Here is an 18,281-nt window from a genome sequence, read left to right on the forward strand (position 1 = left end):
ATCCCTAAGCTCACTGTAGCTCTTTACCTTCATATCTACTGGCCGTCCCAGATTGCTGCCATCCACGCTAAGGATGGAAATGGGAATGACCTTGATCCTAGTGGAGTTGAAACTGAATGAGAAATAGAGGAACTTGTACTGACTTGGAGGAGGGGGCTGTGGAGTTTGCAATGAGTAAACATTGCAGTGAGGCAGACCGAGGAGTGGGCAGTGAGTCATTGCTGTGAAGCAGGCAGGGCTTTAGATATCGGGATTATTGGGATTTCTTCCGACAAGAAGGATGGGTGGCACCTAATCTGGAGGGGCACCAATATTCTGGCAGGGAGTTTGCTGGTGCCATTTGGGAGGATCAAATTAGTGTGATGGGTGTGCTGGGAACCAGATCAGTTCTCAACACGGGACTCCATTAACAAACACATAGAAATAGACCCCATCAACAGACTGCTGCTAAAAAACAGGACCGGAAATAACAAGACCCACCACACCAGAGGATCATATAAATTCGGAAAGAGCAGAACACCAGCGCTTCGATTAGAGGTTGCACTGATGATGTTGCCTAGAATGGTAACGAAATGTCTGCACAACCATGGAACAACCGGTTCAGCGAGCAAACAACTGACCAGATCAGTAGGTCGGCGTGTGAAGTGTTTGAAGACAGGAGATGGGCTAAATCAAGTAAGTCTAGCAGGAAGATCAGGCAGGGCCAGGTTAATGAACACAGTGGGACTAGCGATCTGAAGTGTATTTATTTAAATACAAGGAGTATAACAGATAGGGCAGATGTGTTTAAAACCTGGGTTAGTACATGGAATTACAGAGCAAAAATAGAACTGCAGATGCTGGAAATCAGAAACAAAATCAGAAGTTGCTGGAAAAACTTAGCAGGTCCCATTTGCTCTCCACAGATACTGCCTAAACTGCTGAATTTTTCAAGCAATTTCTGATATTGTAGTTATTACCGAAACCTGGTTGAGAGAAGGGCAGGACTGGCAGCTGCACATTCCAGGGTTTAGATGTTTCAGGCGTGATAAAGAGGGATATAAAAGGGATGTATTATTGATTAGGGAGAATATCGTAGTTGTATTAAGAGAGGACATCTTGGAGGGTTCATCCAGCAAGGCCATATGAGTAGAATTTAGGAATAAGGAATATGCGATAACTATGATGCTGTTATATGATTGGCCATGCATTAGCTAGTGGTAGATAGAGGAACAGATATGTAACCGTCTACGACTCCACCAATTTTTGTATCATCTGTAAACTTACTAATCAGACCACATACATTTTCATTCAAGTAATTTATATATATTACAAACAACAAAGATCCCAGCATTGATCTTTGCTGAACACCATTGGTGACAAATCTCCAGTCAGAAAAACACACTCCACAACTACCCCCTATCTTCAGTAACCAAGCCAATTTTCAAATTGCCAACTCACCATGGACCTCATGCAACTTAATCTTCTGGGCTAGCATATAATCAGGGACCTTGTCAAATGTTTTAGTAAAGTCTCTGTAGACGACATCCACTGCACCTACCTTCATTAATTATTTTCAACACTCCTCAAAAAATTTAATCAAATTTGTGAGACAAGACCTCACTCGCTCAAAGCCATATTGGCTAGTCCTAATCAGTCTATTCTTATCCAAATGTGAGTAATTCCTGTCCCTTAGAATCTTCCCCATTAAAATTCCGTATCATTGATGTTAGGCTCACCAGCCTATAGTTTCCTAGATTATCCCTGTTGCCCTTCTTAGACAAAAGAGCAACATTGGCTATTCTCCAGTCCTCTGGAACCTTGCCTGAGGCTAAAGAGGATACAAAGATCTCTCTCAAGACCCCAGCAATCTCTTCTCTTGCCTCCTTCAGGATCCTGGGGACTTATCTACCTCAATGTTTTTCAAGATATCCAACACCTCCTCCTTCTTAATATCAACATGCCCAGAATATCAACATACACATTCCTCAACTTACCATCATCCATGCCCATCTCCTTGACGATTACTGATGCAAAGTACTTATTAAGGACCTCACCCACTTGCTCTGGCTCCATGCATAAATCTCTCCTTTGCCCTTGATTGGACCTACTCTTTCCCTAGTTCCCTTTTTGCTCCTAATATATGCATAAAATACCTTGCAATTCTCCTTAATCCTACTTGCCAAGAACATTTCATGGCCCGTTTTAGCCCTCCAAATTTCTTGTTTAAGTTCTTTCTTGCTTCCTTTATATTCCTCAAGCATCTTATCTGATTTTAGTTTCCTCACCCTTACATGGATTCCTTTTTCTTCTTGACTAAAGTTTCAATACATTCTGTCATCCAGAGTTCCTTTATCTGACCATCCTTATCTTTCAAAAGCAAACAAAGTTTCAGCCTGTTCCCAACAACAACCTTAACAGATATGCAGTCTCAGAATCATTACTCTTTCATTTCTTAAAACAAAGAACTGTTGATGCCAAAATCTGAAACAAAAACAGAAATTACTGAAGAAACTGAGTTTTGAAGAAGGGTCTCTAAACTTGAAATGTTAGTTGTGTTTTCTCTCCACAGATGCTGCCAGATCTGCTGAGTTTCTCCAGCATTTTCTGGAGGGTTTTTGTGCCTTTAATTTCTTACTTATTTGATTATTTCCAGTTGTCCTTGGATTACAGGGAAGTTTTATGACTTCTAACCAGCTCTGATGACCTGAGCCTCCTTTCAATTCTGACAACTTGAACTCACAGCTTGCAGACTTCACAAACTGAAACACTTCTGCTTGAGAGACCATTCTCCCAAGCTGAAAATTTGATTCCGTTGAACTGAGCTCTGAAATTAAACTAATGTCCTCCAGTCTGTTTTCTCTGTTTGAGCCAAATCAACATTATAGATATTTAATCAATAAGTATCATGAGCATCTTACCTGGTCTTTAATTGAATCATATGCTTTCTTGGAAATGATGCATTTAGGAAACTGTTCCAAATGACTTTCTGGCCACTTTAAAAAACACACTGACATTCATAGAACTGAAACCAAAGTCCATTCGGCTCTATTTTTTTAAAAATCCAAATTCCCACATTGTTATAATATCTCTTACACACCTTTATCATACTCTGTCCTATCTGGTGATCATAGAATTCCAATAGTGTGAAAAAAGGCCATTTGACCCATTGATTCAATACTGACCCTCCAAAGAGCATCTCACCCAGACCTACCTACCTTACCCCCTCAATGTAACCCAACATTTCCCATTGGCTAACTCACCAAGCCCACACATCCCTGGACACTATGGGCAATTTAGCATGGCCAATCCACCGAACCTGCACATCTTTGGTCTGTGGGAGGAACCTGAAGCACCCGGAGGAAACCTATACAGACACAGGGAGAATGTGCAAACTCCACACAGACAGTTGCCTGAGGGTGAAATCAAACCCAGATCCCTGGCGCTGTGAGGCAGCAGTGCTAACCACTGGGCCAAAGTGCCCCCCTCATGGAATTATTTGTGGAGACCCAGTGTCCTGGCCAACATTTATCCCTCAACATACATCACAAATCTGGCTATGATCTCATTTCTGTTTATTGGGGTTTGCTATGTGAAGTATGGCTGCCATAATCCCTATGTTCAGTTAGTGATTTCAAAAGTACCTAATTGCCTGTAAAGCACATTGAGCTGTCCTAGGTTTGAGAAAGGCTCTATATAAGTCTTTCTTTCTTTGACTTAACAGTCCTGATGAGTGTAGGATGAAAAGCTTCAGCAACTCCTTTGCAAAAGGAATAGTGTATAAAAGTATGGAAGTGTTACTGCAAATGCACAAGATATTTGTGAGACCTGGAGCACTGCATACAATTTTGGTAACTGTATTTGAGGAGGGATGTTGTTGCATTGAAACAGTTCAAAGGAGATTCTATAGATCGATTCCAAAAATGAGGGGGTTTGTCTTATGAAGCGTGATTGTGCAGTTTAGGACCCTACTCTCTGGAGTTTAGAAGAATGAGAGGAGACTGATAGAGGTCTAGAAGTTGCTAAAGGGGATTGACAAAGTAGATGTAGATGGGATGTTTCAACATGTGGAGCAATCCAGAGCAAGAAGTCCGAGCTTTAGGAATGACTTCTCTCAAATGGCTGTGAATTTGTAGAATTCACTATCCCAGAGTGCAATGGATGCTGGGACATTGAGTAAATTTCAAGATGAGATAGGCAAATTTTTAATTATCAATGGGTTGAAAGGTTATGGAGAATGGGCAGGAAAATGGTATTGAGGCTGAGATGAGATCAGCCTTGATCGTATTAAATGGTGGATCAGGCTCAAGGGGCTGAATGGCCTACTCCTGCACCTGGTTCTCATGTTCTAACATTTTGCTCTAAAGTCCCTTGCTCTTCTCGAGAAGTCACTAGGCATCATGTCTCAAATATGAATAAACTATATCTGAAAACTATGATTTGATGGCCACATGTATAAAATTCAATACCTTTGAGTCTTCATTAAAGTAACCCATTGCTCAACGTTCTATGGCCAGTAATGCTTTATGCAATAAATCTTGCCAATTTGTGAGTTTTATCCCCATGGAATAAGCAGGCATTAATGTGATTGCCTACATTGTTTCTAACAAGTCCAAAGACCGCCACAAAAATATGATCACTAGTATCTCCCAACAGGGCAATACTGCAACTTTTTTGTATCATGTGCTAAAATAACTCATTCAATGGCAAGCCAGAGGGTTTTGTAGCTTCAGAATATGAATTGTCATAAGTCGTGTCAACAAGAACAGATTTTTTTTTAAGATGAATATGTGACAGTTTCTCATCTTTTATCATCTAAACACTGTCACAGCTGGACCAGAGTTTGGAAGATTGAAAGTACATATCATTGTTTATCATTAATGTTCTCAGGGTAATTTGAAAGAGGCAATAATTTGCCAGTGACACTCAGAACTCAAGGAATGATAATCATGACATGGAAAATCAGACTTGAGTCGAATTTCCTTTCTACCCTCTTCCCAGACAGTGGCCAGACATGAAAGAAGAAGATCTGACATGAAGCTGAAGAGAAATTTCTCCTTTGGCCCAACAAGTGCATGGATACATTGCTAACCTATCTTCAGATAGGAGCTCCTTCCCTAATAGCATTTCCAGCAATTCCCAATCCCCTGAATGAGAAAAGGCATTGGAAGCAGAGTCCTTGAATATTTTTAAGGCAGAGGTGGATAATTTCTTGTTAGGCAAAGGGGTGAAAGGTGAACAGGGCTCAGTGGGAATGTGGATTTCAGATTACAATCAAATCAGCCATGATCTTTTTGAATAGCAAAAGATCTGAATGGTCTAATTCGGCTCCTAGCTCGTATATTCCTACAAATGATTGAAAACAATTACCTCTGTACACTGCTATCGCGATCAACCAAGATTCATTGATGGTACCTTAGATGTGGACAAGGGAAGCAGGCTTTTAGGGATACCAATATTCAGAATTCCCCTCTAAGCCACACGTTATCTTTGTTAATGGCATTTTTATAATGTTGCAAAGATACACCAGTGAAGGGCATTGCTTGATTACGGCAAAATTTGAATTTGCAAAGATCTGGAATAAAATGTTATCCTAGTGGTGACACCATTGATTGTTGTAAAACCCCATCTGGTTCACTGATAGCTTTTGGGAAAGGAAATCTACCTGCCCTTACCCAGTCTGGCATATCTGTGACTCTCGACCCACAGCAAAGTGGTTAGGGATTTGCAATAAATGTTGGCTTAGCCTACAACCAAATAGCTATAACACTTACAAAGAGAAATTGTTAGGACACAGGGAATGCAGCAGAAGTATGAATCTGCACTCTGCAATTTTTTTTATTCATTCATGGGATGTGGGTGTAGCTGGCTAGGCCAGCATTTATTGCCAATCCCTAACTAATTATCTGGAGGGCAGTTAAGACCTAGCCACATTGCTGTGGGTCTGGAGTCACATGTAGGCCAGACCAGGTAAGGATGGCAGATTTCCTTCCCTAAAGGACATGAGTGAAGCAGATCAGTTTATCCCCTGACAATGAGCAGTGGTTTCGCCATCATCATTAAACTCTGATTTCCAGTTTATTATTGAAATCAAATTCCACCCTCTGCCATGGTGGGGTTCAAACATTATCGGGATCTCTGGATTAATAGTCTAGCGATAATACCACTGGGCCATCGTCTACCGCAATAGGCCTATTATCAAGATAGCATCAAATTTATTTCTTCATCAACTGACTTGGGGTTGAATTAGGAGTCCTGACTCGGGAATATATTGCTGCGCTTTAATTATCACTGGATCAAAAAGCTAAAACTCTCTTCCCAACATCTCCATGAGAGTTATCCTCACTGCACAGCTCACAGTGGCTCAAGAAGATAGCCCATCACTTTCTCAAAGGAACCTAGGTGATAAACATCAGCCTTGCTTAGCCATACTATATCCTTACACTGAATTTTATAAAAAATTCAAATTCAGCTGTTGCCCCAAATAAATATCTACATTCCTCTTAATATAATGCCTCAAGGCAACAATTTTGTATTGTAGTACCAATGAAAACTGCAAGAGTTTGTGTTTATATACAGTGACTGTAAAACAAAAAAATACTCAAGCCAATTCATACAAGACAAAGAAAGGGGAAAGACACTAAAGAAAGCAGACAATGTAACAGGGACCGCATTTGTTGATAAAATTTTGTTTTCTCAGACAGCGCTATCTGCTCCATACAGATCCATTTCGCCTAACACTCGCACTCTAGCTACAGCTGCTCTGTAATGGTCTTACACTTCCCTGGAAAGGAAGCTGTAAGCAGAAGCTGGCTTTCCTTAAGTTAATATCTCAGCTTGACTTTAATATTTTGCAAAGAAATTCTCAGTGACTTTACCATATCTCCCAGAAACAACTTCAGAAGGCTGTGCCTGTCATGTGGAAGGTCATTGAATGTACACTGTGTTTTACAGTTCTCTCACAGAGTCCAGCTTGCTGTGGCAACATGCACCCTGACTTATAAATACTGTAGTCCAACATTATGGATAATGATAGCCAAGGCCCAAACATGCCTCCCATCACATGGGCTGACCAGAAATTTCTCCCACTCTTCCTGCTTGCCACTGCAATGCGTTGGAAGGATTTCCAACGTTATACTCAACCTGTTTGGACATGTTGTGGACATGAGGTTAGACTAGGTAAGGATGGCAAATTTCCTTCCCTAAAGGACATGTGTGAACCAGATCAATTTATCGCCTGACAATTAGCAATGGTTTTGTCATCATCATTAAACTCTGATTTCCAGTTTATTATTAAAATCAAATTCCACCCTCTGCTATGGTGGGGTTCAAACCCAGTCCTCTGGAACATAATCTTCCTTGGCTGTTAAGGGGCGGCATCGTGGCTCAGTGGTTAGCACTGCTGCCTCACAGCGCCAGGGACCCGAGATCGATACTAACCATGGGCAACCATTTGCACATTCTCCTCATGTCTGTGTAGGTTTCCTCTGGGTGCTCTGGTTTCCTCCCCCACTCCAAAGATATGCAGGTCAGGTGGATTGTCTGTGCTAAACTGTTCATAGTGTGCAGGCTAGGTGGATTAGCAATGGGAAATGCAAAGTTACAGGGATAGGTTAGGGGATGGGTCTGGATAGAATGCTCTTCGGACTTGATGCTTCCTGCTTCTTGGCCTGCTTCCACACTGTAGGGATTCTATGATTCTAAATCCTGCCGTTTGGTTCCAGCCCACAACTTCTGCTGCAAACCTGAAAATGTACCAAATCCAGAACATGATTTAGTCTTTGACACTTGCAATTCTAGCCAAATCTCAAGAAGGTAGATGGCTAGTGAACCTGTATACTTTGTGATACTATTTGGCCAATTGATTAATACTGGCTGCTGCGTTGTGTCTTAGATTTAGAACGCCTTTTAAGGAAACAAACTAATGTTAGGCTGGCCCACCAGGCAAAAAGGGAATGGGAAGGGACTTGTATCTTGTGAGTGAGCATGTGGTTGGAAGAGACATGAGGACTGCAGGGTAGGCCAAAAACCCTACTCTGGTGTTCTGGTGTGGCTTCATTTGTTCAACAAAGCACAGGCTAGGCCCCAAGTTTTGTTTTTGTTTGAAGAGGATTCTCAAGAGTTTGTAGCAGAACATCTGTGGCCCAAGCCGCTCTGGTTACAAATTACCAACCCAGTCCTTTCATATGCCTCCTGACGTCACAAAGCATGAGAGATAAGAGCAGATGTAGGCCATTCAGCCCATCAAGTCTGCTCTGCCATTCAATGAGATCATAATTGATCTGATGATCCTGAACCCAGCCTCAACAGTCCTTCGTAGAAAAAAAGTCCACAGGTTCACTCCCTCTGTCACACAAGGGTTGTGAATTTGAGGACTTCTTTACCACGGGGGAGTGTTGAGGCTAAGTTATTAAGGATATTCAAGGCTGGAAAAGACAGATTTTTAATCAGGGAGGGAATCAAAGGTCTTGGAGAAAAGGCAGGAAAATGGAGTTGAGTCTTATCAGATCAGCCATGATCTCTTTGAATGGTACAGCAGACTCAATGGGCTGAATGGCCTGTTTGACTCCTACATCTTCTGGTTTAATGGCAAAGGCTTTTTCTTCTAAAAAGGTGAAGGCTGAGGGGGCAGACAAATGCAATCTTTAAAATAACGAAGGAGTTTGACAAGGTACTGATAAGACTTTATTAATAGGGGCGTAGAGTACAAGAGCAAGGATGTGATGTTGAACTTGTTTAAGACATTTGTTAAATTTCAGTCATAGAGTCATGCAGCATGGAAATAGACCCTTCAGTCCAACTCACCCATGCCAAACAGTTACTCTGAACTGAACTGGTCCTATTTGCTTGCCTTTGGTCTATATCCTTCCAAACGTTCCCTATTCATGTTCCTGTCCAAATGTCTTTTAAATGTTGTAATTGTACCAGCCTCCACCACTTCCTCTGGCAGCCCATTCCATACACTCACCACTCTCTGTGTGAAAAAGTTGGCCCTGAGGTCCTTTTTAAACCTTTCCCCTCTCACCTTAAACCTGTGCCCTCTAGTTTTAGACTCCCCCACCCTTGAAGAAAGACCATGGCTGTTCACCTTATCTATGACCCTCATGATTTTGTAAACCTCTATAATGTCATCCCTCAGCCTCTGACAATCGGGGATAAAAGCTTCTCCTTATAACTCAAACCTTCCAGTCCCAGCACAATACCCGTGTAAATTTTTTTGACACCCTTTCTAAATTAACAACATCTTTCCTAAAGCAGGGTGACCAAAATTGTATGCAGTATTCCAAATGTGGCCTCATCCTTCCTGGAGTACTGTTTATACTTGTGGATGTAACATTAGAGAAAAGATGTGAATACACTGAAGAGAGTGCAAAAATGGTTGGCAAGGATGGTTCCAGTCATGAGAAACTTCAGTATGAGGATAGGTTGAAGAAGGTGGGACCGTTTGTCTTGGAAAGAAGGCTGAGAGGGGATTTGATAGAGGCACAGTGGCTCAGTGGTTAGCACTGCTGCCTCACAGCACCAGGGACCCAGGTTTAATTCCAGCCTCGGGCGACTGTCTGTGTGGAGTTTGCATATTCTCCCCGTGTCTGCATGGGTTTCCTCCAGGTGCTCCGGGTTTCCTCCCACAGTCCAAAGATGTGCACTCTAGATGGATTGGCCATGCAAAATTGCCCATAGTGTTCAGGAATGTGTCGATTAGGTGGGCTATAGGGGGATGGGTCTGGGTGCGATGCTCTGAGGATCGGTGTGGAATTGTTGGGCCGAAGGGCCTGTTCCCACACTGTAGGGATCCTATAATACTAAAATCATGAGTGGCTGAATGAAGTAGGTAGGGAGAAGCTATTCCCACTGATAAAAGGACAAGAATGTGAGAGCACAGATTCAAAGTGATATGCAAATGAAGCAAGAGTGGTCCCAACACTGATCCTTGATCACTGGTTACAGGTCACCAATCTGAGAAAGAACCCCTTATCCTCACTCCCTGTTTCTTGTGAGCATTGAGATAGACACAAAGTGAGTCTATTTTCATAGTCACTTTTTCACAGTGAGTATCGAGGATCTAGAATGCATTGCCTGGAAATGTGGTAGAGGCAGATCCAATTGAGGCATTCAAGAGTGCATTGGATGGTAATTTAGTTAGAAATAGTGTGCAAAGCTACGTGGAAAAAGCAGGAGATTGCGAATGATGCTCATTCAAAGAGCTGGACATACAAGATGGGTCAATGGCCTCTTTCTGCACCAGAACAATGCTGTGACTCCGCACACATAGGGAAAGTGTTTCATATTTGTGGGACAGACCAAGAAAAGGAACCAAAAATAAAATGTCACAGAAAATAGGAAATTAAAATAAACATCTTTACCCATAGGAAAGCACTACGACTGTAGAATCAATCAAAAGGAGTGGAATCTTCCCAGGCCCTGAGCAATGTGGGTTATTGGTGAGCCAAGTGGGAAATTAGGCTGAGATCAGCAGAAATGAGGTTCTCGATGTTAGGAAGAAAGAGTTTCATTCTCCAATCATATGTTGAGCAGCAAAAAGAGAATCTCGCTCGTGATTGGCATGAGGCCGGTTTGCATCTATTTGAGTGTATTAGCATGTCATCATTGCTACTGGAAAAGCTCAGCAGGTCTGGCAGCATCTGTGAAGGAAAGAACAGAGTTAACGTTTCAGGTCCGGTGACCCTTCCTCGGAACTCTGCAAAAATAAAGTTGCTGGACAAACTCAGCAAGTCTAGCAGCATCTGTGAAGGAAGAAACAGAGTTAACGTTTCAGGTCTGGTGATACTTCCTCAGTTCTGTCCTGAAATTTTTCCTGCAACTTTGTTTATGTTCCAGTTCTGAGGAAGGGTCACCAGACCTGGAACGTTAACTTTGTTTTTTCCCTTCGCAAATGCTGCCAGACCTGCTGAGCTTTTCCAGCAACTTTGTTTTTGTTCCTGATTCACAGCATCCGCAGTTCTTTCGATTTTTATTTAACATGTCATCATTGCCTCATCTCATTTCATTGATATGCAGTTTCCGATTCTTTCACCCACTAAATAGAAACTAGATTGTGACAATTCCTAAAAAGACAGTCAGAACATTTACCTATTGACTCCAGCTCGCTGCTGGCTCCTCAGGGGCTCCATCTTAGACAGCAATCACCAGGCATATCAGTGGACAGTGACCATCTGCCACCCTCCCCTGCCTCCCCTTCTGCCCATGGCATCAGACATGTACCAGCTTCTCTGTATCCTCACAGTAATTCTCTGCTCCATTTACAATAGACTACTGCACTTTAATGCTGCACTGTGGAGTGCATCAGCACCGGTCATGAGATGGCATGCACCCATCTCATGGATTGGACCATGATGCATCTTGGGGTTCCTCAGTCGCCCTTTAAGTGCTCACTCACTTTGAGTTTATCTCAATGCTCACAGTAAACAGGGAGTGGGGATAAGGGGTTCTTTTTCAGGTTGGTGACCTGTAACCAGTGATCAGGGATCAGTGTTGGGACCACTCTTGCTTCATTTGCACATTACTTTGAATCTACACTCTCTCATTCTTGTCACTTTATCAGTGGAAACAACTTCTTCCTATCTACTGTATTCAGCCCGCTCATGATTTTGAAAACTTGTGTCAAATCTCCTGATTAGGAAAGATGATGGGGGCCACAAATCTACCAGATCCACTTTTCAACTGTTGGCCAGGGTCTGCTCACACATAAAGACAGTAGCTGGGAAATGAAGTTACCCATGGCCTAGCCGCTGGCTCGAGCTGGTTTGAGCTGGTTCAGCTCCAAGGATGACATGAGGGGGAAATCCTTATTTGGTGGAAGAACAATAATGCAATCCTAAAGGTGTCCTTGGAGTGAGCCTATAGTGAAAAGACACTGGCTGGTCAGATGAGCGAAGAACCAACAAGGACAAGACACCACAGTTAAAGAAGCTAAGGAAAAAGGTTAAAAATGAAGGATTTGGGTGTGCCATCAGCGAAAACTCTGGAAATCAACCTTCATGAAATTGTGGACCCCACCCTTGGAAGTGTGGAGGTAACGGAAGACCTGGGAGAAATCTCCTGGCCAGCATGAGATTCCATGCTTGGGTATTAGTCCTTATTTTTGTTGACTGTTCAGGAAGTGCCATTGGAAAACTAGTGGGTATGCACTTGGCTTTTAGCCTTATATGAATTGCATGCCTGCTGTTAGCCTTTTCTTAACCAAACAGTGTGAATTGTATGTGTGTTTTAACTGAACTAATGAAGTTAGTGGTTAATTGATACAGATGTTACTCTTGTCCTCCTTGTGCCGTGCCAATAACTGTTGTCAAGGGAGGCAACACAACAGTTAAGCTGTGATGAGGATCCAACATGTAACATAAGGTAGACGTGAATAATCCATGAGGGAAACTTGTTTTGAATTACCCAGGGGTTGGACGCGTGGGGAAGTTGTTATCATGTTCTCTGGAAGCGATGCCTGTAGCTGCACAGTTACCTGGAAGATGCTGGGCAGGTCGCTCAAAGCTTCTCCCCTTTAAAGTGCCACATGTGCCCAGCCCCACAAAGCTACTCAAAGCCATTACACATCTGAATGAACAGGCTCCACAAAATGAAAGATAATTCAGGCGTAACGCCATCTGCTATCAAATGGAATAGCTGAGGCAACAAGCACAGGATTTTTGGGGAATCTGGACCAACAGATGAGAGAAGAAGCCACAGAACAACATGATGGCATGGTGAGATGAAGAAAGATGGCAGGAGGCTCATGTGAAACATAGCACCAGCGTAGACCAGTTACAATGACTGCCCTGTTTTTATTCTGCAAATTCTATGTAAAATAACAACTGAAATTATAATGATTTTCTTTACATCTATTTTTGCTGACAAAGGTTGTTGCACATGTGCTGTCACTGTTAAAACAGATCTAGTCAATTGAAGCTTCCAAACCTGATGTTTGATAGAGTTGGACTAAATGCACAGTTATTAAACCAAAGTCATTATTTCTGTAAGGATTTAGGATCTAGTTAAGTTGTTTGCCATGCAAATAAATGTTCAATCAAGGTTAACTATGAGAGGGCTCCATCTGCTAGCATCCATTCTTTATCAATGTGACCGAGGGCAGGGTTCCAACAGGCATTTTTGCCAACATTTTGAACAAATGCACTGATAGATCATTTTCAGAAAGTTGGGAACATAATTACAAAGACTTTTCAGTGGACACTCACACTTTAGTCCTGAATTGGACCATTAAACCTTTATTGGAACAGGCTTGGAAATGTGCCAAATTGTTTTGGAGTGTGAGCCTGAATTTTGATGCCAGGCCTCTCAATATAAATAACGAACACGATGGCTGCATAAGTAGTAGTCAATGCTTGGATTTGCAGAGATCACTATAGCTTTTCAGCATTGAAATAATTGTACTCTCTTATTTAGATGTCAGTCTTTAAGATCTTGCTCTTGCAATGTTCAACAACCTTTTCATTTGTCTTATGATCTGTGTATGAAAGCCTGCATCTTAGTATCCACATTTCAAAGGTCTCTATTTGTTTCCACAGATCTTTACTACTTGCCCAGCTCTATGCTTATATTCTAATATTCATTCTGGTTTCTACTAGTGTATTCCTTCTAAGAAACCATTCTTTTTGTGGTTTTGGTGTTCATACTCAATCCATACTCTAAACTTCTAGAATTTACTTGGTCTTTCATATTTTGCAGGGCCTCCTCTGATTCTGCAAATAGCACTGTGTTATCACAATCAGCGTTACCACAAGTGTGTATTGTCCTTGCCCTAATGCTTGCCTAGCTTCTCCTTAAATCTATCTATACTAATCACTCCCCATGAGAGTGAGTTCCACATTGTCAAAACTCATTGGGTGAATAAGTGACTGCTGAATTCACTATTGAATTCATGGTGGCTGTTTATACTGATGGCCTCTAGTTATGGTCTTCACAATGTTGTGGTTACTTCCAAACATCTACAACAGGAGTCTTGAGTACAAGTGCTTGATCATTTATTCAAGTGTATGCAAGGAAACATATTTGACAGCTAAAATGAACAACTCTGAAGAAAATAAGGAATTTATGCATTTTTTTGCCAGATGGGCATCACATTATCCAAATTCCAAACTTCCTTCATAAAAACATAAAAGACACACATCTTTCGGCTGTAGGCTATTTTTTTTTTAGTCTTCTCCTTCACCCAGTCAGAGACCAATTAATCTTGTCGTAGATATTCTAGGTTTGTTCCCCATTCCTTATCAGTGTTTGGTATCCTCTGTGTTTCGAACACTCTGCAAAGTCTACCTAGAATGTTTGGATAGCACTAGTTGTTTATAGGTTCCTGCTAAGCCTATCCTCTAGGATACACAATGTTCATCTCATACAAGTTTCATTAATTAAGTCAGAGAGTCATAGAATTATACAGTCATACAGCATGAGAACAGACCCTTTAGTTCAACTCAACCATAACAACGAGATATCCCAATCTGACCTCGTCCCATTTGCCAGCATTTCGCCCATATCCCTCTAAACCCTTCCTATTCATATATTCATCCGGATGTCTCTTAAATGTTGCAATTGTACCAGCCTCCACCACTTCCTCTGGCAGCTCATTCTATACATGCACTAGCCTCTGCGTGAAAAAGTTGCCCCTCAGGTCCCTTTTAAATCTTTCCCCTCTCACCTTAAAGGGGAAAAAGACACTGGGTAAAAGACTTTGGCTATTCACCCTTTCTATGCTTCTCGTGATTCTGTAAACCTTTATAAGGTCACTCCTCAGCCTCCGACACTCTAAGGAAAATAGTCCCAACCTATTCAGCCTCTTCCTATAACTCAAACCCTCTAGTCCTGGCAACATCCTTGTAAATCTTTTCTGCACCCTGTCAAGATTAACAACATCCTTCCTATAGAAGGGCCACCAGAATTTTGCACAGTATTCTAAAAGTGACCTCACCAATGTCCTGTACAGCCACAACATTACTTTTTCCCTTTCTATTCCTTACAGCCTAATTCACCCTGACAACAACAAGCATTCTCTGTTTCCTACGTGCCAAAATGTTTCATTATTTTAAAGACATCTATTGGATTATCCCTCAGCCTTCTTTTTTTCCCAAGGGAAAATGTGACGCACCCTGACATAACTAATACTAAAAGTGCACTAATCCCAATTTCCTGCACTTGTCCCATATCCTTGAATGTTATGATATTTGATGTACTCATCCAAATATTTTTTAAAGGTTGTAAAATTTCCAACCTCCATTACCTTCCCTGGGAGTGCATTCTAGACTCCCACAACCCACTGAGTGAAAAGTCTTTTTCCTAAATCCTCTTTGAATCTCCTGACCCTTACCCTAAAACTATGCCCTCTCGTGATTGACCCCACAACCAAGGGGAATAACTGTTCTCTATTCACCCTGTCCATACCCATCATAATCTTATACACCTCAATCATGTCCCCGCACAGTCTTCTCTGCTCCACAGAAAAGAACTGCCTATCTAGCATCTCCTTATAGCTCAATTTCTCCATCCCAGGCAATATCCTGGTGAACCTCCTTTGTACCCTCTCTAGTGCTATCACATCATTTTCAGTTAGGGATAGCAACCAACACTGGCCCATATTCCAGGAGAAAAAATAACGTAATATAACAAAAATAGGGCTGTGAAGGTAAAGAACTGCTTTTAAAAATTATTTCCATGTGGACCAGGAGATCCAGGAATTATTCCCTACCTTCTGTCCAGTTTCCTAGGGATTTATGTTTTAGCAATGTTGCATTTTGACCAGGAAACCAACAGTAATTCCCTTTCTCATCTTGAGTAGTGCAGTGATATTTCAATTCAACATCTCACACTAAAGTCAGCACTGTGTAATTGTCAGAGACTATGGGCTCAGTTGTTTGTTGTGAGGACTTGAATCAATGATCTTCTGACCCAGAAAGTTAGGTTTGGTGTTTGGTGAGCCATGAAATGAGGATTTTTAGTTATACATTGCATGTTGAAATGATGGCGGAAGCAGACTCAATGGTAACTTTCAAATGGAATTAAATGAGCATGTGAAGGGATTACAGGGACAAGACAGCAAGAAAAAGCCAGGGAGAATTTGAAATAACAGAAACAAAGTTGCTAGAAAAGCTCAGCAGGTCTCGTTCTGAGGAAGGGTCACTGGACCCGAAATGTTAACTCTGTACTTTCCTTCACAGATGCTGCCAGACCTGCTGAGTTTTTCCAGCAACTTTGCTTTTGTTCCTGATTTACAGCATCCGCAGTTCTTTCGGTTTTTATTGAGAATTTGAAGTAATTGAACAATTTGTTCAAGAAGTTTGTATTGTAACAATACTGGCTGTTAGTTAGTTCAGTTGGCTGCAAAGCAGTTTGTGTTGCAGAGTCATCCTAACTGTGTGGGTTCAATCCCTGTACCAGCTGATGTTACCATAATAGGACTCTCCTTCTCAACCTCTTCCCCTTGCCTGAGATACGGTGATCCTCAGGTTAAACCATCACCAGTTATCTGTCTAATGAGAGAGCAGCCCTATTGCCCAGTAGGATAATGGTGACAACAATCGAAGACCCCTCCCACCGTGGTTATACTTTTTTCCATCCTCTTCCATCAGGCAAAAGATACAAAAGTTTGAAAATGTGTACCAACAGCAAATGTCACCCGACTGTTTAAAAAAGGGGTAACTATAGGCTCTTTCGCTTAACTTCTGTAGTGGGGATAATGCTTGAATGTACAATCAAAGAAGAGATAGTGAAACATCTGGATAGAAATTTTCCCATTGGGCAGATATAGAATGGGTTCAAGAAAGGCAGGTCATGTTTAGCTAACTTACTGGAATACTTTGAGGATATTACGAGCACGGTGGACAATAGGGAACTGGTAGATGTGGTGTATCTGGATTTCCAGAAAGCATTTGAAAAGGTGCTACACGAAAGGGTGCTGCATAAGATAAAGATGCATGGTATTCTGGGTAATTTATTAGCATGGATAGAGGATTGGTTAACCAACAGGAAGTAAAGAGTGAGGATAAATGGGTATTTTTCTGGTTGGCGATCAGTGGTTAGTGGTGTGCTTTGGGGATCAGTTTTGGGACCACAACTGTTTAGCAATTTACATAGATGATTCAGAGTTGGGGACCAAGTGTGTTGTCTCAAAATTCACGGGTGACACTAAGATGAGTGGTAGAGCAAAGTGTGCAGAGGACACTGAAAGTCTGTGGAGGGATATGGATAGTTTAAGTAAGTGAGCAAGGGTCTGGCAGCTGGAGTACAATGTGGGTAAATGTGAAGTCATCCATTTCAGTAGGAATAAGAGCAAAATGTACTATTATTTGAATGGTGAAAAATTGCAGCATGCTGCTATGCAGAGGGACCTGGGTGTCCTTGTGCATGAATCACAAAAGGCTGGTTTGCAGGTGCAGCAGCTGATTAAAAAGGCAAACGGAATAGTCTCCTTCATTGTTGGAGGGATGGAGTTTAAAAACAGGGAGGTTATGCTCAGCTGTATAGGGTGCTGGTGAGGCCACACCTGGAGTACTGTGTGCAGTTTTGGTCTCCTGACTTGAGAAGGGATATACTGGCACTGGAAGGGGTGCAGAGGAGGTTCACTAGGTTGATTGGGAAGTTGAGGGTTGGCTTATGAGGAGAGATTGAGTGGACTGGGACTATACTCATTGAAATTTAGAAGAATGAGGGGGAATCTTGTAGAAACATACAAAATTATGAAGAGAATAAATAAGATAGAAGCAGGGAGGTTATTTCCACTGGTGTGTGAAAATAAAACAAGGGGTCATAGCCTTAAAATAAGTGGAAGCAGATTTAGGACTGAGTTGAGGAGGAACTTCTTCACCCAAAGCATTGTGAATCCTTGGTGACACAGAAAACAAATCCTGCTGAAGAGAGGGAAAAGTTGCTGAAGCTCTTCATCCTGCACCCAACTAGACAAACAAGAATATGAAATTCTAACCAATCCCAACTATTTATACTAACAGGAGAAAAGGCTGCTGATTGATTAGCAATTTGAATCTGATTTGTTGAGATATTACGAGAAGGAAGCAGGAGGAGCTATAATTAAAACAGAAATTGCTGGAGAAACTCAGCAAGTCTGGCAGTATCTGTAGGAAGAAAGCAGAGTTAATGTTCCAAGTCTGATGGCTTTTCATCAAAACTATAGGCTTGCCAGGCTTTGAGTGATTATAAAAAAGGCAAAATCTTGAACATGATATAGTAGGAACTGCAGATGCTGGAGAATCTGAGATAACAAGGTGTAGAGCTGGATGAACGCAGCAGGCCAAGCAGCATCAGAGGAGCAGGAAAGCTGACGTTTTGGG

At 41.8% G+C, this 18,281-nt stretch overlaps 1 protein-coding gene across 1 annotated transcript in view; it reads left to right on the forward strand.

The window, feature by feature from the left end:
• Nucleotides 1-572: 572 nt before the first annotated feature.
• The window catches only part of aadat (aminoadipate aminotransferase), a 132,567-nt gene continuing 114,858 nt past the window's right edge, over nt 573-18,281 (forward strand). Inside the window, exon 1 of the mRNA XM_048594045.1 lies at nt 573-675. Coding sequence (XP_048450002.1) covers nt 573-675 — 103 coding nt within the window. The remainder of the gene's footprint in view (nt 676-18,281) is intronic.

This window comes from Rhincodon typus, chromosome 3 (genome assembly GCF_021869965.1).
Source record: "Rhincodon typus isolate 14 chromosome 3, sRhiTyp1.1, whole genome shotgun sequence".
Taxonomy (NCBI): domain Eukaryota; kingdom Metazoa; phylum Chordata; class Chondrichthyes; order Orectolobiformes; family Rhincodontidae; genus Rhincodon; species Rhincodon typus.